Here is a 26,222-nt window from a genome sequence, read left to right on the forward strand (position 1 = left end):
ATGAGCAAGTGAGTGAACCGATTTCTGCTTGACTAAGGACAATTTTCACCCATAAAATTTTTCCATAGCACTCCCTTAAATTTCGAACATTTTCCATACTTAAATCATTATAGGGGGCGCGGTGGCTCAGTGGTAGAGCGTTCACCTCTGGTGCTTGGGGTCCCGGGTTCGATCCCAGCCCCCGCCAAGTGAACTTTGTGGTGGACAAACACCGTGCTCGTGGGTTTTCTCGGGGTTCTCCCGTTTCCTCCCACTTTCTTCATTCCACCATTTCACTCATCTCTCATCATCACCGTCTCCTTTAGCCTAACCGGCATAACCGTGGGACGTAAAACTCACAGATTTCATTTTCATTTCAAATCATTATAAGGTACCTTTATACAGACATTCATCCTTCTATCTCATTGGGAAATACCTAATTAATGCTATGAATGAGTCAATCAGTGAGTGAACCGATTTCTGCTTGGCTACGGACAGTTTTCACCCTAAAAAATTTCCTTTAGTACATTACTTAAATTTCAAACCTTTTCCATTCTCAAGTCATTATAAGGTACCAATATACAGACTTTTACGTCAATATTTCATAAACAAGTACTTAATCAATGTGACAAGTGAATGAATGAACCGATATCTGCTTGGCTAAAAAATGGTTTTTCACCCATAAAAAAATCCCATTGCACATTCCTCACATTTAAGACTTTTTTTCACATTCAAGTCATTATAAGGTACCTTTATGCACAACTTCATGTCATTATCTCATTGGAAACTAACAAATCAATGTGATGAGTGAGTGAAAGAACCGTGCTTTGCTAAGGACAGTTTTTCGCCCATGAAAAATTTCCAATAGCACATTCCTCATATTTCGGAATTTTTTCACACTTAAGCCATTATAAGGTACCTTTATGAAGAATTTCAAGTTTATATCTCATTGGGAAGTACCTAATTAGTTTGATGAGTGAGAGGACGAATATATTTATGTATGGCTAAGGACAGTTTCTCGGCCATAAAAAATTCCCATAGCACATTAATCACATTTCGGACTTTTTCTGTACTCTAGTCATTATAGGGTGCTTCTATGCAAAGTTTCACGTCTATACCTATTGGGAAGTACCTAATCAATTTGATGATTGAGAGAATGAAACGATTTCTACTTGCCTAAGAACAGTTTTTCGCCAATAAAAAATTTCTCATAACACATGAAACACATTTCAGAATTTTTCTATGCTCAAGTCATTATAGGGTACCTCTATGCAAAGTTTCACGTTTCTATCTCATTGGAAAATATCTAATCAATTTGATGAGGGAGAGAATGAACTGATTTGTGTTTGACTAAGGACAGTTTTTCGCCCATAAATAACTCTCATAACACATTCCTCACATTTCGGACTTTTTCCACATTCAAGTCATTATAATGTACCTTTATGCAGAGTTTCATGTCTCTATCCCAGTGGGAAGTACCTAACTAACTTCATAAGTGAGTGAGTGAAACGATTTCTTGCTTGGCTAAGGACAGTTTTTTGCTTATAAAAACTTTACCGTAGAACATTCCTCAAATTTCGGACTTTTTCCATACTCAAGTCATTATAAGGTACCTTTGTGCAGAGTTTCACGTCTCTGTCTCATTAAAAAGTGCCTAATCAATTTGATGAGTGAGTGAGTGAAACGATTTTTTCCTCCCTAAGGACAGTTTTTGCCCATAAAAAATATCCCATAGTACATTCCTCAGATTTCGAACTTTTTCCATCCTCAGGTCGTTATAGGGTACCTTTATGCAAAGTTTCAGATTTCTATCTGATTGGAAAGTACCTAATCAATTTGTTGAGTGAGTGAGCGAATCGATTTCTTGCTTGGCTAAGGACAGTTTTCTGCCTATAACAACTTTCCTAAAGGACATTCTTCAAATTTCGGACTTTTTCCATACTCAAGTTATTATAGGGTACCTTTATGCAAAGTTTCAAGTTTCTATCTCATTGGGAAGTACCTAATCAATATGATGAGTGACTGAGTGAAACTATTTTTTTTCCTGGCTAAGGACAGTTTTTTGCCCATAAAAGATTTCCCATGGCACATTCCTCAGATTTCGGACTTTTTCCATACTCATGTCGTTATAGGGTACCTTTATGCAAAGTTTCAAGTTTCTATCTCATTGGGAAGTACCGAATCAATTTGCTGAGTGAGTGAGTGAATCGATTTCTTGCTTGGCTAAGGACAGATTTTTTGCCTATAACAACTTTCCCACAGGACCATTCTTCAAATTTCGGACTATTTCCATACTCGTCATTATAAGGTACCTTCGTGCAGAGTTTCCGGTTTCTATCTCATTGGGAAGTACCTAATCAATTTGATGAGTGAGTGAGTGAAACGATTTTTTTCCTGGCTAAGGACAGTTCTTTTGCCCATAAAAGATTTCCCATAGCACATTCCTCAGATTTCGGACTTTTTTCACACTCAGGTCGTTATAAGGTACCTATATGCAAAGTTTCAAATTTCTATCTCATTGGGAAGTACCTAATCAATTTGATGAGTGAGTCAGTGAGTCAGTGAGCCTAAAAACTGCATATTTTGGAGGTCCAGTACTCGAATATGGTTGAAGGTAGGAATGTAAGATTTGGCATATGAGTACATCTTTGGCATATCTCCTTACATTCTACATTTCATGTTTCTACCAGAATCGTTTTTACAAAGCCTCGAAATCGGCGATTTTACCCAAAACTCTTGTTGGTGTATAATATACGGCAGTGCAGGCCAGTTTTCATTTTCTTCGCGGAACTTGGCTGCCATGCACTGCCGTGCATGTTGATGCAATACGGCGTTTATGTATAAGGCTTTGAAATTCCATAACAAACCTCCTCACTCCCATGTCATGTCACTACTAAAATACGAAGTACTAAAGACGCTCAACATTTATCGCACTAAAGGACTTACGGTACATGATTACCATTTAAAAGCGTGGATGTTACTGACAGCGAGGAAACTGAACTATCCATTCCGTGTTTCTCGTGGTTTCATTAACAAATTTGAAAACGAGCACAGGATTCACTCACGAACGATTACGCAATTTGTAACGAAGGTGAATTTACTTGATAATGCCCAAAATTTTGTGATTAAAATTAATAAAATAATACATGAGAAACCGTACAACAGTGAATGCACCTTTAATAATGATCAGTCTAGGTTTGAGTACGAAATTACCTCTGGTAGAACTCTTGTCAGAAATAGGTGAGAAACATACTACAGCAGTTGTTCAGTCTTTGGCCTCAGTGTCCCACGCATATACCATTCAAATTCGCATTTCCTCAGTACTGCTAGGCACATACATATATATATGTTTCCAGGAGCCTAAAGGCGTGTTCTAACCCGAAGTGAAACAACAGTTAGCTAGATAGACACCTTTCAACATTGTTATTGATGCGAGCAAATAAGCTAAACTCACTCGCGAACACGTCAAACGGTGGCTAAAAGATGTTTATTCCTGATGTGAAAAAGAATTCCCTGCTGTTGCTTGATTCGTGGAGTGGACAGACGGGTGAAGATGTGCGAGAATTGTTACATGGGGAAAACATTCGTGCTGAAGTTATACCTCCAAAGACCACCAAATTTATTCAGTCTTTGATGAATACTTTTTTCGGCAATGTAAGCTGGAAATTCGGAGACTTGAGGATTATTTTCGACAGAAATTCATTGTTTGTGATACACCGAACAAGTTATATGACAGAATTTTCATAATGAAAATGCATTCTGTTGTGTATCATCAATTTTGTGCGATAGTCCTAAAGGACATGCTTGCATATACATGGCAGAAATGTGGCTAATAGTTGGTTCATTTACAAATGTTCTGAAAACTATGTTGAAGTAGAAAATAGTGTCTGTGGTCATGAAGATTATGACGAAAGTGCATTTGTTAAGTGTTTGTACTGCTCCATGATGCTGTGTACTAATCACTTCGTTATGAATCTCCATCATCACAACTGAAGAGCAAAAAGGTTAGTAGGTTAATATTTGCTTATGTGCACCAGTTTATATTATTTTCCTGGTAATTTTTCTATTATTTTTCTAATAACTTCAAGACATATCCTTGTAAAGTCATATGTGCCGTTGCACATAACTTATATTACAGCATTTAAATGCTATGCATAATCGCCACACACACAGACTCATATATATAGCGCACTTCGAAATAGGTATAATTTGGTACAGTGCTGCTATTCCATTTTTCGCTATAGGCATCTCAATTTAATTATAGATTTCTCTCATTCGGCTCAAAATCTGATAGGCTTAGTGGCTATTGTAGATCAAGTGACTACTACTGCATTAGTTAGAACCCTGCATTTGCTCGTACAACCGTGTTTCATAACACAAATTTAACTTGCACAGTTTTAATATGTTCCTGTGGGTGAAAGAGCTTTTAACTCTGAAGTGAAAACAGAAATGTAAACTTTGGTTACGGAAATGGATTCAAGAGTAAATTCCAGTGCTATTTGATACTCCACACGACTCCCTTGTTATTTATCATGTTTAACCGCAATTCAATATGGCGCCTTTCAAGATGGCGATCATGCACTGGAAGTACTCCCACATATAGATGTCCTATCCCGGTTTACAATGTTGAAGTCAGATCTACCAAAAGCTTTTTCATTTTTGTGCCAAAAGGGTATTCTTGGACATTGCCTATTGGGTTTCAAGATGGCGTCGGTGTAGCAGCTCAACGAAGCACTTGCGCATCGAGTGACTATTACTACGTTACTTAGCATCTCGAACTGAATCTTGTCACTAATTTTCATCAAAATTCAACTCTCACGGTTTATGGACATTCCTCGTTATATTATTTTCTGGGGGTAAGCAATAATATTTAGGCCCCCTAGAAAAAGATCGCGTGGGCCCTCCCGCAAAATTCGAAAATAAGCTCCTTCATTCCATCTTTCTCTTACTCTTTGTGGGCCCGTGGAACCTGTGGGTCCTCCTGCACGACAAGGTTTGCGGGTCCGTTAGTTACGCCTCTGGGCCCGTTCCATACATGATAAATTAATTAAGGGGACAATATTGATATACTTCATGGTTATACAAGTAAATATTATTTCTAGGGCCCCTAATAGTAGACATTTTTTACTGAAATGGGTTCACGACTCATTTTGTTTTATTTACCTTCTGTGTGTTGTTCTATCTATGCAATATAGTGAATCTGTTTGATGCTTCATTTATAATTTCATGTTCGTATTCTATATGGAGTAAGAATTTTTTAAAAGTGGTTCTCCCTCAAACGGCGGGGGGCTTCCTAGGGGACAGTTGACCCCTGCCCTGCCCCCATAAGTTATGGTAATGCCTGATCGGGACTGGCTCTACCATATGTGCAACATGCCATTTGCACGGGAAGGCAAAAGCTTGGAATAAAGAAGTACGATTAGGAATTGATTTCTGGACTTTTGGCAGCTATAGCCATGTTAGCCCGTCACGTATAAGGGATGACATCTCTCGGCGATCACACTATCCGAGGAATGGGGAAGGAAGAAAACAATCTGGGAACTTTATGTTAAGTACCATTCCGGCATTTGCCTGGTGTAAGTTAGGATAACCCAGGAAAACTTCACTCAAGATGGCTGGTCTGAAAAAGCTTTTGAACTTTTTTGACTGTGTCCCTACCAAGCTTGGAATAAAGCATACGTCATTGAAATATATATATATAAGAAGCGATCAACTGAAAACCGTTCGTTCCATGTATTATTGGTATAGTGTGTAGGAGAATATTGTTTGTTTAATAGTGTGTACTGGCTAATGTCCTTGTGTATTGGGTGTAGGAATGTTGTTGATGCGTGCTTCCGTTTTGCAGGTATAACGAGTGAAAGATGGCGTTCAAGATCCCCAATCCGTCCAAACAGGACCAGCGTGCCGTCACCCAGTTTCTGAGTGCCGAAGGTTGTCAACCAGATAAAGTATTCCGGCGTATGAAAGACGTGTATGGTGATGCATGCGTCTCCAAAACACAAGTGGTGGACTGGGCCACAATGTTTCGGAAGGGACGTGAATAAACCACTGATTATCCCCGTCCTGGTCAAGCCCGGGGATAGGTGCATTAACATTCAATCCATAGCAAACGACGGGTTAAACATGAGTTATGGTACTGCTCAGAAAATTGTGAAAGATCTGGGGTATCATAAAGTGTGTGTGCAGTGGATCCCCAGGGTGTTGAGAGAAGACCAAAACTTGGAGCATATGAGTTGCACCATTGAACATTTGTCACGTTACCATTTGGAAGGTAACGACTTCTTGCTGCCGAGTTCAAAGTCTTCCAGTATGCAGTGCAAAGACCCCTCATCTTCACGTCCCAAAAAGTTCAAGACGCAAACGTCTGCGGGAAAACTTAATGGTGTCTGTGTTCTTTGATTGCCATGAACCATTATTGCTCGACTTCAAAGAACCAGGACAGTCCATCAACGCCGCACGCTACTATCAGACCTTGATACAGTTACGGAGAGCCATCAAAAACAAAAGGCCTGGTTTATTGACTGCTGGAGTCATTGTGTTGCATGACAACGCGCGTCCACACGTTGCAAACCAAGTGCAGGATTTGTTTCAACGATTCAAGTGGAACGCCCGCCCTACAGCCCTGACCTTTCACCTTGTGACTTTCATCTTTGGACCTCTAAAGAAGGCATTGAAAGGTCAGATATTTCCGTCTGACGCTGAGGTTCAGGACGCTGTGCGTGATTGGTTTAATAGTCAATCGTCCAAATTTTACGTGGATGGCATTTGTAAGCTAGTGACACAGTGAGACAAGTGTCTCAATGCTCATGGTGACTTCTGAACAATATTTTTACTGCACGCTAACCATAGACGCCTCTAAATAGTGTGCAAGTTTCCGCTCGAAATAAAATTTATTTCATGAATTATGACCACTGAACGTGTTTCAGTTGATTGCCCCTTACATATATAAGGTAAATCGTTTAAAATAAATAATTCTTAGTTGAACCTGACTTCATGAATATGTAAATTTACTGATCTGACCCATCTACTTGCATATGACAAATTATTGTCACTGCTTATAATAGTTGCAAGCGGAAAGCACAGTTTATCAAAATTTAATCTTATTTACAGTTTCAATTTAGTAATGATGCACTGTAATAATGACAATGTAATTAAGTATTGTGTTTTATTGTTCTTTATTCCATAATATGAGAGGTCAACATGAAACTGTAAGGAACTTTTATTATTATTATTATTATTCAGTAGCGTAGCGTGATATTCCGAAAGGGGGATGCCAAAGTTAGTTATTTGTGCGATATAGTACTACTGCAAGCAGCAATACATAGCTATTCCGAATAGAAATATAGGGTTATACAAAATTTAGGAGGAAGCCCCCCTAATTGGAGGTCTAGTGGGGCATAGAGAAGCGAATGCGTGAATTACGTTAGAATTTAAAAACCAATTGTCTCAGCTCCTTCTTGCTACTACCGTTGTGACGAGAAAACTAGGCCCCACTTTTGTATGAACATTGTTTCCAGTATCGTTCCCTTCATTTCTTTCCTGTGGACGGCTTTTTTCTCCACATACCACACGTCAATCTCGTTCTTTCAAAACTATATATATATATATATATATATATATATATATATATATCGCCCCTAGAAGTTTGTCATCTTGGATCCGGAACTCAGACGCCCGTTCGTGAATATGGGCCTGATTGTATATATCATTTGAAGATGTAAATACAAAGCACTTAAACCAACTCTGGGGGCCTGTTTCTGTATCCAGATACTGAAGTCAAGGGCGCAAATCTGTCTTCAACGTTCGTGGGATGGGTAAGACTGTTCCCATAATCCTTTCCTTTTTTAACGATGTTCAAAATATTTATGAAGTTGAAAAAAATGCTATGGAGGATTAGGGAAGCAGAGTTGTCTATAACATCGGCAGGAGGGTACATTTTAAGGCTTATTGTGGGGGGAGGGGAGAAGAGACTCATATTACAGTAGATGAATCAGATTTCTGAGGTAAACCTGTTGTACTCGTATATTATATACCAAATGATGTAGATGAAATAGTGGTACTACCATGAGCAAAATAAATGACGCGTCTCTTTATTTTGAAGTTTTTTGAAAATATCTCCGTTTTCTTTATATGTTCGAAATTTCGGAAGGTTTCCCCAGCAGGACAGGTTAATAACAAACCCGTTTTTAATATTTGTGTTAGATATTAGCTTAAAATAAATAAATTAGAAGCAAAAAACATTAAATCGACAGAAATCTCGAGAATTACTAACTCTGCTAAAGTGGGAAATTTTCAAGAACGCGAGGGAATTCTGCAGTTCAACACGAAGCAGCGACATCTATGTCATTGAGAGAAGCGTGGATTAGATCTACAAACGAAAATTTTAACGAAATATTTCTAGTATGTCTTATTATATGCATTATCAGCGAACTCCAAATATATGAATCTATGCTAAGTATTAACGTATAGATAGTGCAAATAGTGGAAATTACCTATGGAAAAAGACGAATTGTTAGCCCAATCGTAATGAAAAATCGTCTTTACTGTAGAACAGGGTCAGCTTACGTAAGAGAACAATTGGCTCAGTTAGGTAAAGCAACAAGTTTGTATACCGAAGGTAGACGTTTCGAATCCCGTGGAAGTACTGTTGTCATTTTTATCACTAAGGTTATTTTATTTATTTTTTATTTGGGAAAGAATCAAATTGTAACATATGTGTAAAACTTATGACGATCAAAAAAAAAAAAAAAAGAGAGAGAAAATATCGTCGCATTTGCATTAGTGTCTCTAATTTTTGTTTGCAAACAGATTCGTAATTATTTCCCCTGTGCTCACTGATGCATAACGAATGTTTTCCAGTAAATGTTAATTCTAATTTGGAGAATTTTATAGTTTCACAATGTTTCTCACTACATAGTCTTCTATCTACGTGTTTGGATATTTTGATAACAGATTTCCCTATTAAATGTTTAATTTTCTCTATAAATATTTGTCTTAAATTGAAATTGTTTTGAATTTACTACATAAGCAAAGTTGCCCGAAGGAGGGGAGCTCAAGTAATAGATATTCTACGTAAAAGCAACCTATTGTAGAATGATGATGCTTCTTACCTTCAGCACATAACGTTAGAGAGTCAGAGAGAGAAAAATCCTATAAACTATAAAATTCTAATTTGGAGAATTTTATAGTTTCACAATGTTTCTCACTACATAGTCTTCTATCTACGTGTTTGGATATTTTGATAACAGATTTCCCTATTAAATGTTTAATTTTCTCTATAAATATTTGTCTTAAATTGAAATTGTTTTGAATTTACTACATAAGCAAAGTTGCCCGAAGGAGGGGAGCTCAAGTAATAGATATTCTACGTAAAAGCAACCTATTGTAGAATGATGATGCTTCTTACCTTCAGCACATAATCTTAACGTTAGAGAGTCAGAGAGAGAAAAATCCTGGTTTTTCCTCCTCTATGACTACCCATCTTAAACCTCTACATATCATTGCTCGTCTCACATAATTTCGGCTCTCCAAAGACATTCATATTTATTATTATTATTATTATTATTATTATTATTATTATTATTATTATTATTATTATTATTATTATTATTATTATTATTATTAATGAATATGCCACCCTTACATAATGTTGTAACTTTACAAATCTTAGTTTAAAGTGCTTTCTTTAGTAATAATTTGAGCAACCACGTCACAAAATTTAAAATGTATGAGGGGGCACGACGTTTTATTTCCCCTCCTCTCTTTTCAGCACCCTCCAACAGAAGGTATATAATTTCTGAGAAGCAGGGCAGACAAAATGAATAAGAAATATATTTAGAGCATCCTTTCCTCCTTCGTGAATGTAATATCACGTAGCATTTTTTATTCTACTGAAGACGACCCTAGGCCGTTATGGTTAGGTAACAAAAGAAATACCTAATATATTTATAGCGCCCCTTATCTGTAATATTACCTCTTCTTTATTTGTTCGAGGCTTCCCTACACAACCAAGGGTGACAAAAAGAATAGGAAAAGTGTCTAAAGATGACAAAAGACTTTATATTTTGTCAGAAACAAGGCAGTATATACACAACATTGCTTTCGTTAACAAGTGTTTCACCCTTGAGTCGCTTATAAAATTATGCAGAATAACTTTTGCCGATCATTGTTCTAGAGGGATTTGTCCAGGATGGTTTGGTGTCGAGCTAATAACGATAAGTATATTTATTTACATCACTGTTAAAGAAATAGCAAACTTTCTGAAAGGAACTTACTTAGGAAACAGATCTTCCTTCTACTTAGCCAGAGTCCACTCTGAAAAATTGCATCTGGCATTCTGAGTGAAAGTTCTATGGGACTATTAGAAAAATATATTCCCGTTTTCACGCTGATGGTAGAATTCCTTAAACAGTTATTGAATTACGTTCGAAGGGTAGGTGTAAATAGCGCACCCGCAACAATGCGGCGTGGGGACCGCGCAAGCTGCAAGGCCAAAAAATATACAGAAAGTACGCAGGGGCGGAGCAGGCCAAATTTTCACACGGGCAAAGTGACTTTTTGGCGCCCTTCCCCTAGTAGTAGCCTATATTTTACATTTTATCATAGTGTTTTTAATAGTTTAAACCAGGAGCGTCATTTCAGATTTTGCTTTGGGGGGGGGGCAAGATCTCTTGATATAAGTAAAATTTCGCGTTTTTCACTGATTTACTACTATTCTAATGATAAAATCTATATACATCTCAAACTCACGGGGGGCAAATGCCCCTCCCTGCCCTCCCTAAATGACGCCCCTGTTTTAAACCCATTTTCAAAAAGAAATCCATTACCTAGGAAAAGTTCACAAAGAATATGGCCCGCTATAAACAATACCAACTCCACCTCCCCTGGTCTAGTGGCTAGCACGCCTGCCTTCTGTGGTACCGGGTCCAATTCCCGGTGGATTACTGTTGAACGATAAAAGTGGTTCGGATTCCACTATAATTAGTATCCACATCTCCCTTGCCCATTAAGGCATAACCGTGGAACGCTAAACTCAAGCAAACAAACAAACAATACTTAATTCCCGGCACTCTTTATTCTACATGCCATCTCTCAATTTTTCGATACAGCCCCGTTAGTACTATGAAACTCTCTTCTTCCATAGTGAAATGGAAAAAGATCATATAATTGCCACTACTTTACAAGAATATAAACGAAAAACGTCAGTAGAAAGCACATTATAAAATTTACTTTTTGAGGCTCGTTTTGGTGCCCCTCTTTCTCTAGCGCCCCGGGCATTCGCCCGGCCCTTAGTCCGCCCTTGAAAGTACGGACGCATAACTAAGGACTGCGGAGGAGAGGTTAACCTTCATGTTATGCCACTGGTTTGACGTGTTTGAAATGTTCAGTAAGTGATCAGTTGGTGAAATAATTTCGAGGTTACTGATGTTTAAAGTTTAGCTAAGACAAAGCTACCTAATCGCGATGTCACAAATACATTTGATATCGCGATGTCACAATTTAATTTTTCCTCACATAAAAAAGATAAAAACAATAGTAATAAAAACCCTTACTCGTACTGGGCTCCTAACTAACTAACAACCTAATTCTTACAGACTAGTTGCTCTGACCAACTGAGTTTCGATTTCTTACGCGAAAGAAGTCTGTTATATTAAGAGGCATGCTTTTCATTATCAAAACTGTTCGAAGTAATACGAACATGGCTTAAGAACAGAGACGGAACTGAATTACCACTCGATTGACCTTGAGGGCAAATCACCAAAGCGTAGCTATAAACATAAGTTCAGCATTCATTTCTCTGGAGTTGTGTTCAGTATTCCTATCTGCCAGTCATGCTTGTTCGTAGAGTAATATGTTACAAACCTAACCTTTCGATAGAGCACAATGACAGAGAATCAAAATTAATGAATTCTTGCCCTTGTGAACGTTGGATACCACCATGTGCAATAAAACTGTCGCGTCTTCTGAAGTGATATTTTATCGAAAATAACTCGTTTTTCTTTATATATCCGAAGTTTTTGAGGGTTTAAAATGAGGAAACGTTACTGACAAACTAGGACGCATTTAGGGGTGGGTCCAGGTGGTCCGGACTCCCCTCTGAAATCCCAACTTCTCTGTAAATTTAGCCTAAATTTAAGGATTATCTTTTAAATTTTATTATAATTTATCCTAATATTGAAGTCGGACTTCTCCCGAAATAAATTACTGCATACATGCCTGCTGACAATTTTCAATATATTCCTTAAATAAGTAAAATAACTAAATTAGAAGCAAAAAGCTTCAACACGGGCTAACTTTTGTCCACTGCCAATATTGTTAGAAGGGATATTAATAGCAAAAACTGCTAGGCAATGCTGAACCTTGGAACTTCACTCCGAACAGCAAGCTTATTATTGAGAATTACATATGAAACATTTTATCAAAACTTATCTAGCTTTTACCTGGCATGAAATTATTATATACACCAAAATTCACTCTCCTAAAATGTGTATCTAAACATTGCTCTACGTATCAACGAAGCAATGAAAATTATTTATCGAAATATGTGAGCAGGGAATTCTAACAGCCAGCCATTTTATTTAAATCGTAGTAAACCCTGTAACCGGGCGTTAACGTGAAGACAAAGCTTGGTCCATTGGTAAAGTGTTGGAAGAATATAAACTGAATGTTCGTAGGTTCGAATCCATCCACTCACCATAACATTTTGTTCTTATGTGTAACGGTGAAATAAGAAAGAAAAAATGTATAACCGTTAAGACAAAACTTCAACCAAGTCTGAAGAGAACAATACCAAAATAGTAATACAATGACGTCAACCAAAAATTATTTCATGTAGCGTTTGGACGAAATTACAGCTGTTAACAATTGCAGAAATAAAAACAGGCTGTAATGCAGTCTAGACTTCTGAATGCATTTACTTCCTGAAAACTTCCGTCTCGTCATTGGTATGCCGTTAATCATTGTAAAACCTTTCAATTGGAAGTGAAATGACACAAACTAAAACAGTTTTAAATCAATAAATGTCTATGTGTAAAAGTAGGTGTCTTTTATCTGTAGTTCTGAGTTCCTTTTACTTTGAAGTGACAAATGAGAGAAGAAAGTATGGTGTTCGAAAAAAAAATCAAATTTGAGATTTCAACGAATTTACACGTATTATAGCCCCTAACACCAAAAAAAATTTTATGTCCATCAGTTCGTCCGTCCGTTTGCTACACTTTTCTGTGCACTCGCCTAGAAGCCATACCTGAAGCCATACCTCGCCTAGAAGCCATACTTGAACATACCGTAAATTAGTTGAAAAATTTACGGTATGTTCAACTTATCTGCACCAAATTTTAGTTTAAGATTTTCATAGTATTTCCTATAGTTTTTTTTATTTCCCTCCTACTCCCAAAACAAGGGTAGTTTCCTGTACGATGAAAATAAAAAAAAGATATTTTCTCATAACTGGCTCTAACGATCTTGTTTTCTTTCTTTTTTTATAAATCAATATTTAATTAGCAACCCTATTTTGTGGTATAAGGCATTTATCTGAGAAAAATCTACAAGGGGTAGTTTATACTAAGGGGGTGAGTTTTTTCTCAGTGATTTTCTCAAAATGGACTCAAATGTTTTCGTTCATATTTCATAAATAAAGATTTCATTAATAACTTATCAATATGGCATAACTCGTTTGTCCTAAAAAAAAAAAAAATGCGAGGGGTAGTTTATTCTTGGTGGAGTGTTGTCTGGCGATTTTCTCAAAAACGACTCAAAAGAGTTTATTCATATTTCAAAAATAAATATTTCGTTAATAACCGAACAATATGGCAAAACTCGTTTGTCCTGAAAAAATATGCGAGGGGTAGTTTACTCTTGGGGGTGTTTTTCCTCCACGGTTTTCTCAAAAATGAGTCAAGCAATTTTGTTCGTACTCAGAAATAAATATTTCATTAAAAACCTAGTAATATGGAATAACTCGCTTACCCTGAAAGAATCCTCAAGAGATAGTTTATTCGGGGAGTTATTTTTCCCTCACGATTTTCTCAAAAATTACTCGGACAATTTTATTGATAATTCATAAATAAGTATTTCATTAATAACCCTATATTTTAGTATAAGTCATTTCTATGAAAAACAATTACAACGGATAGTTTATTTTTGGGGTCAAGGTTTTTTCCCCGACAATTTTCTCGAACGACAGGCGATTTTGTTCAAATTTCGCAAATAAATATTTCATTAATAACCAAAAGTATATCTTAACTCATGGTTCGAAACAATTCACAAGAGGTAGGTTACTCCTGACGTGTTCTTTTTGAAGACTTTCCCAAAGTGACTAATTTGATTTTTTTCATATTTCATAAACAATTATTGCATTAATTGGTCTATTATATGTCTAATGAAAATGTGCTCAAAGTGTGAGTTAGTTTTGTAGTATGGATTTTCTTCAATCGAAGTTTTTTATTCGATAATCTGACATTCGATGTATTTGAATAATACGATAATTTTATTCGTATTATCCAAATACACACTTCAGTAACAACTGCGGCCTAACACAGTTAAGAAATTGAATTGAAAAAGTTTAGTGCGGTGGCCCTGCAATTGAATATTTTTTGAGAAACTCCCTAGCTTTTTGTGGTAAACTCAGGCTTTTCTTTTTCGAGCGACAAAAGAGAGAAGAAAATATAGTGATTGTGAAAATAATATCAAATTCAGATTTCAACGGATTTACATGTTTCATGGCGTCTACATACCGAAAATGTGATTTTTCGATACCCGTCCTTCCGGTCCGTCCGTTCGGCACACTTTTATATGCACTCGCCTAGAGGCCATACCGTTCAACTTATCTACACCAAATTTTAAACTTAGGGTTTACTTAGTATTCTTACAGGAGCTTTTCCATTTTTTCCTACCACCTAAAATAAGTGTGGTTTACAAACAGCCGAAAATCGAAAAAAGCTATTTTCTCCAAAATGGTTTTAACAATTTTGTTTATTTTTCATTAATCAATATTTAATTAACAACCCTATATTGCAGTATCAGATATTTCTCTTAGAAAAATTTACGAGGAGGAGTTTATTCTTGGAGGTGACTTTTTCTCGACGATTTTCTCAGAAAAGACACTGGCGAATTTTGTACACATTTCATAAATAAATATTTGACCTTACAACATGCTATAAGTCTATTGACCTGAAAAATATATGAGTAGTAGTTTGTTCTTGGACTTGAATTTATTCCCAGTGAGTTTCTCAAACACGACCAGTTGGCAACCCTGTATCTCGACAACGAAGCTGAATTCGAAAACTGCAAGAGGACCATTTGTCTCCTTTTGATGTCACGAATCACCTTCCGAAGTTTGTGGACATCTTTCAGGTTCACCCTTAATGAAGCTTCTTTTCGAAAAGTTAACTATTAACTTTAGGCATTGTTTATCTTTTTTTTAATCACAAATGTCGTTATTAATTTTAAGGCAGAGAACTACTTCTGAGAGAATAGATCTTGAAAAATATTTTTAAAACTTAGACTTTTGTTTTCGAGACATTCCAGACAAGACGAGACATTTGCCTCGTATTATCTTGGATGTCACAAAGCGCGTCTTGTCTCTTTCTCGAGACATGTCTTATCTCGTGCGCATTCGTTAACATTTGGAAAGGATTATCTTTCTACTCAAAGCATTGTTTTTATAATGGTTGCATATTTATGATAATTGCTGTCCACATAAATTACAGTCCTTTCAGTTGAATTAATTTTTATTATTATTATTATTGAAATTGCAATATCTAGTTTAACGTTGAACGATTATGCACCTACGCTAAGGGAGAATGATGATGAATGAAATGGTGAAATGAAGAAAGTGGGAGGAAAATGGAAAATCTCAAGAAAACACATACCCATGCACACGGTATTTGTCCACCTCAAATTTCACTTGGCACGAAGTGGAATCGAGCCACGGACCCCCTGCACCAAAGGTCCCTGCAATGCTTTATTATTATTATTATTATTATTAATAATAATAATAATAATAATAATAATAATAATAATAATAATAATAATAATAATAATAATAATAATAATAATTGAAGCGAGCTTAACGAGTTTCAACCGTACGACTCAACCAACGTTTGGGTGCCTGTTCGTTCGTCTGCTCCTCTCATAAAAGACATTTCATTTTAATGAAACTAGTAAGTGCTTTATTTTAGCTCTGCGAAGTAACTATTGCTTGGAATATGAATCTGCAAAACATAAGAGGTAAAATTAACCAAATGGTGCAAGTTTCCACTTATATAAACAAAACAATTTTGCAATATCAACTACGTGAATCTTGTCCCATAAAGAAGCCGAAACCCCTACACCGAAGAGCCCTCCGAGATTTGATCATTGTCCACACGGACTGAAATTGTCATTTGAAGCCAAGACTTTAATATGAAGCCAAAAATTTATTTAAAATAGACGGAAAATTCAGAAGTTATAAGCATTTTCATATTTTTGCCTTTTCCCATAAGGGAGCCGTAGCACACTATACTGAAGACCCCCCCCCGGAGATTTGATCATTGTCCACTCGGACTGAGTTTGTCATTTGGAACCAACACTTTAATACGAAGCAAAATATTTCTTTAAAATAGACGAAAAATTCGAAAGTTATAAACATGTTAATAATTTTGCCTTTTCTCACAAGGGGGCCGTATTAGCCTACACTGAAGAGCCCCACGAGATTTGATCATTGACCACTTGGACTGAAATTCTCATTTGAAACCAAAACTTTAATATGAAGCCAAAAATTAAACTTTTACATCAATTTAAACTGACTGGGTTCCAGTTCCCCCCACTATTGTTTAGTTTAGTTAAGTGGTAATTTGTGACAGCTTCACATCATCAAAAGAATGTTTCACTTTCCCTCCCCTCCCCCAGGAGTTCGTGCTCGATCCACCACTGGAATCAATAGACACTCTTCCTATTCTTTTTGTCACCCTTGATTGTGTAGGGGCTCCCTCGTACAAATAAAGAAGCGGTAATATTACAATCAAGGGGCGCTATATATTAGGTATTTTTTTAGTTACCTACCCCTAACCGCACAGGGCCATCTTTCGTAGAATAAAAAATATTACGTGATATTCCAATCATGAAAGGGGAGAGGATGCTGTAAATATATTTCTTATTCATTTTGTCTGTCCTGCTTATCAAAAATTACTTTCTGTTGGAAGGCTACTGAAATGAGAGGGGCAAAATAAAAAGTCGTACACCCTCCTACATGGTTGCTCAAATAAGTACTAAAGAAAGCATTTTAAACTAAGATATTTAAGATTTAAACTAGGAAACTAAGATATCCTACATTATGTAAGGATGGCATATTCAGGATTATTATTATTATTATTATTATTATTATTATTATTATTATTATTATTATTATTTGAATGCTTTTGGAGCACCGAAATTTTGTGTGACGAACAATGATATGTAGAGGTTTAAGATGGGTGGTCATAGAGGAGGAAAAACCAGGATTTTTCTCTGTCTGACTCTCTAACGTAAAGATTATGTGCTGAAGGTAAGAAGCATCATCATTCTACAATAGGTTGCTTTTACGTAGAATATCAATTACTTGAGTTCTCCTCCTTCGGTCTACTTACCTTATGTAGTAAATTCAAAACAATTTCAATTCAATACAAATACATTGTAAAACTTTTCCGTAATTAAACATTTAGGGAAAATTAAACATTTAATAGGGAAATCTGTTATCAAAATATCCAAACACGTAGATAGAAGACTATCTAGTGAGAAATATTGTGAAACTTTATAAAATTCTCCAAATTAGAATAACATTTACTGGGAAACATTCGTTATGCGCCAGCGAGCATATGGTGAGCAGTGAGCACAGGGAAAATAATTACGAAACTGTTTGCAAACAAAATTAGGGACGCTAATGCAAGTGCGACAACAGCATTTTTTCTTTTTTTGGTATCGTCATGAGTTTTACACATACGTTACAATTTGATTCTTTCCCAAATAAAAAAATAAAAAATTAACCGTAGTGTAGTGATAAAAATGATAACGGCACTTCCACGGGATCGAACCCGCTACCTTCAGCATACAGACTCGTTGCTTTAACTAACTGAGCTACTTGTTCTGTTTTCGTGAATTGAGCCTGTTCCAGTAAAGACGATATTTCATTACGATCGTCCTACCAATTCGTCCTTTTCCATAGATAATTTCCACTATTTGCTCTATCTTTATGTTAATACTTTGCATATATTCATGTATTTGGAGTTTGCAGATAATGCATATAATAAGACATACTAGAAATATTCGTTAAAAGTTTAGTTTGTAGATTTAATCTACATGTCTCTCAATGACATAGATGTCGCTGCTTCGTGTTGAAATGCAGAATTCCCTCGTGTTCTTGAAAATTTCCCACTTTAGCAGAGTTAGTAATTCTCGAGATTTCTGTCGATTTAATGTTTTTTGCTTCTAATTACTTTATTTTAAGCTAATATCTAACACAAATATTAAAAACGGGTTTGTTATTAACCTGTCCTGCTGGGGAAACCTTCCGAAATTTCGAACATATAAAGAAAAAGGAGATATTTTCAAAAACTTCAAAATAAAGAGACGCGTCATTTATTTTGCTCATGGTAGTACATATCATTATTACAACTCAGTGCCGTGAGCACATTCTGAAATTTGAATATATGCATAATAATAATTGACATGTTTCTACTTACGCATCCACAATGATCCACATTAAAATTTTAGGACATTTGTTTTATAACAATACAAATAATGACTTCCCCAAAACTATGAAAGAAAATCAATCAGGTCTATATTTGGCGCAACAATACTCTTATCTGAGCAAAATTATGATTAGCACAATAGCATTATAGGAATTGTTACAGGAATTAAACAAATAGTTGAAAATAGACTACTAATAATTAATGACAATGAAATATTAAAGAATACGATTATTTTTTAAAAATGAAACTAGTCAAAGGACATCAGTTTCGTTTGTGGCAGTCGGATAGAAATCATCATCACAATTTCAAATCGGATTATTGGGGAAGTGGACAAGATTGTAGGGAACATGTTCCCCTTATGTCCCCGAGATTTGTGCCAGTGACTGAAAGGCCCTGGCACAATCTTTGCGAGTGACGGGGAGTGGTGGCTCTCTTGTCCTACTAGATCGGTGACCGTAATTCTACAGAATGCTTTATATTTATGCCTGTGTCTTTGAGCTCCTTTACGATGAAGATTACAATTACGATGCATTTAGTTGCGATTAAGGCATAACTATTTTAATACTATTATTTACATAACCGGCATGCTTCAAAAATGCGTTGAACTAACCATTTCCGTTTTGTTCTATTTCCTTTATATAGGGCTCGTACGTTCTGTTCAGAAACTATAGCTTAGTTCAAAATATACAGTTGGAAATACTTGAATATGCCAGCGTATATCTAAAGCAAATGTTGGATTGCAAGGGATGAGGAGGAGTGAGAAGGGAAGTATTGCGCATGCGCATTCAACAGAAAGCAGACGAAAACCCCGATGGTTTCAGCAGGCCTGGAAGCCCGAGGAAAATAGCATACGACAGGAGGAAAGACAGAAAATGTGCATCTGAGCGACGCGCATGCGTAGGTTCCTCTTGTCAAAGTAAGTTGAGAGAGCGCGCCAGAAGATTGCAGTGGAAATAATTGTGATAATTACAAGCAAACAATTTATATATAATGAAATACGTACTTTTTCTTATTAACAGGGGATGCCGGGCATACCGGCGTTCTCTTACGCTACGCCGCTGTTATTATTATTATTATTATTATTATTATTATTATTATTATTATTATTATTATTATTATTATTATTATTATTATTATTATTATTATTGGCAGCATTGGCGAGAATTTGATGCGATACATTTGACGTGGGATAACTCTCATGAGATTTTTATTTCGTTTTGTATGGATTGAATGAATAAATATACAGCACTTAGACTTACATTATTACAGAGAAAAGTCCAGTAGCATACATTGGCGAGAATTTGATGCGATTCATTTGACGTGGGATAACTCTCATGAGATTTTTATTTCGTTTTGTATGGATTGAATGAATAAATATACAGCACTTAGACTTACATTATTACAGAGAAAAGTCCAGTAGCATACATACAGAGTCTTCCAAAAGTCCTTCAAAAAAGTAAAAAGCTGTAACTTTCTAACCATTTATTGTATTTGTACAAAACTTTTAGTGGACTTGTAAGAAAGTCTGAAATTTTGTTTCCATGCATTTTTTCAACGCCAAACCTCCAGCTCAGCACCATTTATGTCCAAACATTGCTGAAGTCTTTTCGGGAATCCAAGAATGGCACTTCGACGTGCTTCATCCGTAATACTCCCAATCACATCACGTATCTTCTTCCGGAGGTCCTGAACATCTTTCGGTTCTTGCTTGTAAACTTCTTTATCATTTTCTTACGAACGATATTGTGTAGCGTTGTCATTGGCACTCGCAGCTCCAAGGATCTGCGACAAGGACAAAACTACGCAACACAGTGCGCTTTCTCTTGAGTATACGCCATATGTGTCACGTGATTTGCGGTTATGACGTCAACGTTTACATCCGCTTATTGTTGCCAACACAAATTTTAAAATTTCCACAAACATTAAAAACAAAATACAAAATTGTAAGTAGTACTTTAAAGGTTACAGCTTTTTACTTTCTTTGCAGGACTTTTGGAAGACTGTACATACATGTAAGGACAGGAATGTGGGCGGAAAATTATGTTAATGCGCTGACAGTAAATTGTGTAGAGCCAGTCCTGGTTCCGACAGTAGTGCACTAATTGTGAGAGAGTTCATCGAGACAAAACACTTCTGCACCAACTCGACGTTCGCTGCAACAGCTTGAACAGGAATCAGAAATTCCTACTACTTTTTTCAGTGAGATTTTAGTAAGAACTCCTGATATATCAATGATAGATTATTGTTCGTCTATATAATATACGTACATTTCTAAAATGTAGATGAGCTACGAGAAGTTCGTAAGGAAGGGTGATGGTAGAAGAATTGAGGCGTACTTTGCAAAACTTTCTAGCAGTTTAGAGCTAAGTGTCACACCACACATAGAAGATTAAATTGTTGACGATTTCCTTGATGAGGAATAAAATCTGCTTCCTGAAATCGGAAATGATCTATGTATTCAATAAATTATCGATTCACTCATATCACGCTTCGATACAACATATGAAGTTCGTTCGGAAAGTAAGTTGCGTTTGGTAATAAAAAAGAAATTGAGTACAAATAAAGAAAAGCCATGTATTGCACAAAAATCAATAGGACTTACACTACTTTTTTTTTTCATACCTCCCGTAATTTCCTAGGCATTTTTCATAGCGTGGTATAAGTGTATGTATTCCTGCGTCATAGAATGTTGCCGCCTGTGTTGTCAACCATGTGGTAACATGATCTTTTAACTCTTTATCGTTGTTGAAGCGTTGTTGAAGATGCAGAAAGCTGGAAGTCGCTAAGAACGAGGTCGGGACTGAACGGAGGATGGCCAAAAATATCGCAGCCAAAGCTTGCCAGGAGTTGATGAGTCACATTCGCAGTGTGTGGTCGGGCGTTGTCGTGAATGAAAACCACACCTTTTGAGAGCATTCCTCTGGGCTTGTTCTGTATTGCACGGTGCAGTATCTTAAGCATCTCGCAATAAACATCTTTATTGATTGTTGCACCTCTTAGTAAAACTTCATCAGTAAAATGTCTTGTCTGTTACAAAACAATGTGCACATGACTTTCTTTTGTTTAACCTTTGTTGGGGACGAAGTGTGCCTCCATTTCATGAATTACTGTTTCGTTTCATGGGTGTCATAAGTAACACAAGTTTCATCCCCCGTGACTATCTGCGATCAAAATTTCTCGCCATCATCATGATAATGTGTCAGAAAATCAAGTGCTCTGTCCATCCGTTGTTTTTTGTGTTCTTCAATAAGAAGTTTAAGAACCCAATGTGCGCAAAGTTTACGAAAGCCCAGTTTTCAGTAACAATCTCGTATAGTACCGTTCGTGAAATATGTGGAAATTCAAGACTAAGATCATTAATCGTAAACCTACGGTTGTTCTTAATCCTTTCTTTGACTGCACTCTCCAGTTCATCAGAAACCACAGATGGACACCCACATCGTTCGTCATGCACTTCATCACGCCCTTCCTTAAATTGTCGGACCCATTTTCTGACCATTGAATCACTCATTGCATTTTCTAAGTAAACTTCGCAGATTTGTCAATGAATGTAATTTTTTCACGCTCTTCGCATTCAGAAAACGAATCACAGATCTAATTTCACAAGCGGCGGAATTTTCTTTTTATCAATGCTGCCATTATAAACAATCACTACAAATGACACACAACGCGGAGCAATCTCAAAATGGCGTCATTTCGTTCCGTTTGGATCAAAGTAACTAGCGCGCATGAGCAGAACTGCGATCGTAACGCTGCCGCGGGGAAAATCGAAACGGAACTTATTTTATGAACTTCCTATCGTACATAAAATAGCATTGTAGTTGGATTTTGAAAATGATGCTGTCCATTTGTTATAATTTTACAATTCTAAAATATTTTAATTGTGTTGCGACGTTCACAGCATTTTAACTATCTAAAAATAATCATATGGCATTCCTAATTGACTTCTAAATCATAAAATTTCGAAAATAAAATCACATGTTCATAATGATACAAAATACTTCGCTTCTAAAATCAAAATATTACTAACATAAATAAAAATACATGTAGATTACTTACAACATTAAGCAAAAACTGAACCGTCTGCTTAATAAGCTCCCCATTTCTTGTTACTTCACATAAGAACAGTATAACTGAAATTAAAAATTTTCTATTTTAGTAATCTGGATGAAATAATAATTTGTAAACTCAAAACTATACCCTTCAGAATTAAAGGTCACGAAAATTTTGGTTTAAGAAATTATTTTTACTTGGGAGACATGTACTCAGCATACAGTTCGCAGTGTCATAATTGCTGGCACTCTACATCAGAGTTCGGTCATCTAATTAAAGTAGCTCTCCAATTGTATCACAATAATGTATGCCTTCTCTAAGAATTCAAACCAGGCAATTTGGCTGTTCGAAACAAAGGAAGTTGGTATTTAGATAAGAACTGCAATATAAGCTTTTTAAGATTAGAATTTAGAGTACTTCAATTATTTGTGTTACGATAAGTATTAAACTATTGGCCATAATAAATACAGTGGTGTGCGAAACTTAAGAACGAGATTGTGTAGTCAGTGGGAATGAATAAAAGCCCGCAGCAGAGGTCTTCTACGCGCCCACAGGCAGCAAAATATTGCATGGCATGACGTCAGCGTCGGGACACTGGAAGATGTACAAAGTGTGACGTGTATCGCCCAGAAGTTGACATTCCCCACAACATCGTTTCATGTGCATAGGGAGCATTTCGAATTACAGGCAATGCTGTGCGAGGTAGAGGTGGTGATCAACTACAGCAGCGGACGACAGCTTCATTCTGCAACAGACCTAAAGGGGCTGACGTCAAACAGCAGGTGCAATTGCAAACACATTTAACAAGACTACAAAGCGCCCAACTTGACGCTCCACAATGGCATGGTGACTGCATGCGGATGGTCTGTTTGTCCGACAGTCTTACGTTGTGTTTCTTTGCACACTCGCACATGGGCGGCACAGTTTGTTGTGGTGCCAAGAACATCAAGACTAAACCTACAAGGACTGAAGTCGCGTTCTCTTCTAAGATAAGAGTAGGCTAAGTCTAAGTACTGATTCGGGAGGGATGTACAGTCATCTGGCGAGAGATGGTAACACTCAATAAACAGGTACATTGTGGACCATTAGCGTTTTAGTGGTCAAGTGCCTTTGTGTGGGAAATCATAATGTTGCACGGGCGTCCCGATCATCAATTTTTTGGCCGTGGTGCTTTTAGCGGTCAAAGTTATTGTGGCACTATACTTTTTCATTTCAGAGATGCCGTCGGTCTCGGTTTCATCTTTATGGATGATAATGTATAACTGTATCGAACAGCGCAGATGGTGGTGCTCTTTGAAAGAGTGCATATTCGGCAAATGGACTCTCCTGGCTGTTCCTCCAACTTGAATCCCACAAGCACGTATGCAATGCTGTACAAAGACGACTTGTATCACGTCCCAGATGCACCAAGAAACACCTAGCAGTCGTCAACAGCGCTACTGGATGAATGGAACTCCATACCACAACTCGTTACAACCTTATGATAAGCATAGAAATATGTTTCAGAGCATGTATCACTGTCCATGGTGATCATACATCCCTCTAAGCACCATTTCATTCTTCTTAATGTCAGGGGTCGGAGTGCCTTGCATGTAAATTATTGTCTCTATATAAAAGTGTCACTTTCTTCCAATCACGTGTTCTCAGTTGTTTCCTGCATCATACTGTAGCACTACTTTGTACGTACGTCTATATCACTACTGTTTCTTTCAAGTTTCACCGATTTATGCTAGATGGGAGTAGCATAGCATGCGAAACTTACTTTCGTCCTTAAGTTTTGCACACCAGTATAGTTTAAGATACTGATTTATTGTAGTAATTACTTGTTGAGAATAACAGCGACAAGGATATATACGAAAAGTAGTTATAATTCTTGATAATTTCCAATTCTTTTTCCACCCTAAAAGCGACGACGAGGATGAAACTCAAGTAGGCAAAGCAAAATGGGTCATAATTTAGAAGTCCAGGCAGGTTATAAGCATTCTGCTTCACGGAGTCCACTAAACATGGTTCATGATCAAACTTTACAAGAGGGATATGTTCATATAGTACTTGATGAAAGATGGATGTTATCTTAAGAAGATTCTCAGAACGAACACACACACATATATGAATGTTATAGATGCTATCGAAAATGATTCATGAGTTCATAGCTCTGTGAATTTCGTTTTCTGATTGTGAGTCACGAAAACACTTTGACCTGCCAAGAATAAGCTTTGTATTAAATTCAAAAGTCAAGGACATTTTACTTATGTATGTTCCTCTATAGGTGTGTCAACAAGGGTCGAGAACAGGGACACCTTTAGGTTTTTAATTTTGGGTAGTCCCACTCCCTTGCTTATGGATATAGATACACATTTGATTGATTAATAACTGTAGGAAATTAATTTTACATTAGTGGTTGATGCTCTTTCTTAAATAGTTATCTACTATTAATATAAATAATGGAAAATATATTTACTCATTATTGTGTCTGTTAGAGCTTATATATTTTTCAAAATTTTTTAGTAGACCCGTACCTACCCGCTAAAGGCGCCACTGATTGAAAATAGAAAAAATCTGGTTAACAAGGGTTTCTAATTACTCGCAGCAAATTTTTAATGATTTTTTAAAGCAAAATAAATTCTTTACATTAATAAAATTCAGGCCCAAACAATAAATGATTTACAAACAACTGTAGTCAGTACATGTGAGTCCGAGGCACCCCACTGAACCTAGTGATATAGTTGGTATCCATTCAAATCAGTTAATGTATCCAAGCCATATGAGTTCCACACAAAATAAGAATATTAGAGCAGATCAGATGAAAAAGCCGAGTAGATAATAGAAAAAACTAAAACTTGCCTTGACATTTACTTTGTTGTGATGTAGATTTCAAAGGAGAGGAAGCAGTCAAAGAAACAGATAACAATCGTAGCGACATTCGAAGGGAAAGAAATCAGTTGAAAGAAGAGAAGCAGCAATAGTTGGTCAGAAGCAAATTATGGTTATAAACATAGTAGAAGCAGAGGATAAGGGGATAGTCAAAGAGGAAGAAAGAATGGACATGGAAAATATTGATAAAGACTTCACGGAAAAAAGAAAGAATCCAAGGGATTGTAAAAAGATCGCAAGGGGAAGTGAGAATGCTGTTGGGAATTAAGCATTATATATTAAATATTAATCTGTAATAATGGACAAATAATTACCAATTGAGGAACGCTAATCAATTTGGTTTTAGATCATTACGGTTGTGATATAAATATTTTACGATACGCGTTAAACTAATATATTACAAAAGCTTCCATTTATTTTTCCACCCAACAGTATCTGGACGTTTTAAACAAAGAAACAGTAATAGTAATATGTAATAACAGTTCTATAAAATAATCCTACCAATTACAAGAAATTCATCCATAATTCTTGGTAGAATGCAATTTAAATGGATATGTAGACAGAATAAAGAAAAATATATGAATGTTCACCGCATTTACATATAAATAAGAA

General features: G+C 36.4%; 1 protein-coding gene across 1 annotated transcript in view; it reads right to left on the bottom strand.

Annotated features, from left to right (window-relative positions):
- LOC145680397 (meiosis inhibitor protein 1-like) overlaps positions 1-26,222 on the bottom strand; it is a 265,116-nt gene that overhangs the window by 197,420 nt on the left and 41,474 nt on the right. The window contains exon 4 of the mRNA XM_081750854.1: positions 22,743-22,816. Within this exon, the coding sequence (XP_081606980.1) occupies positions 22,743-22,816 (74 nt within the window). The remainder of the gene's footprint in view (positions 1-22,742; positions 22,817-26,222) is intronic.

The sequence above is a fragment of the Thermobia domestica genome, chromosome 3 (assembly GCF_964235325.1).
Source record: "Thermobia domestica chromosome 3, izTheDome1.hap1.1, whole genome shotgun sequence".
Classification (NCBI taxonomy): Eukaryota; Metazoa; Arthropoda; class Insecta; order Zygentoma; family Lepismatidae; genus Thermobia; species Thermobia domestica.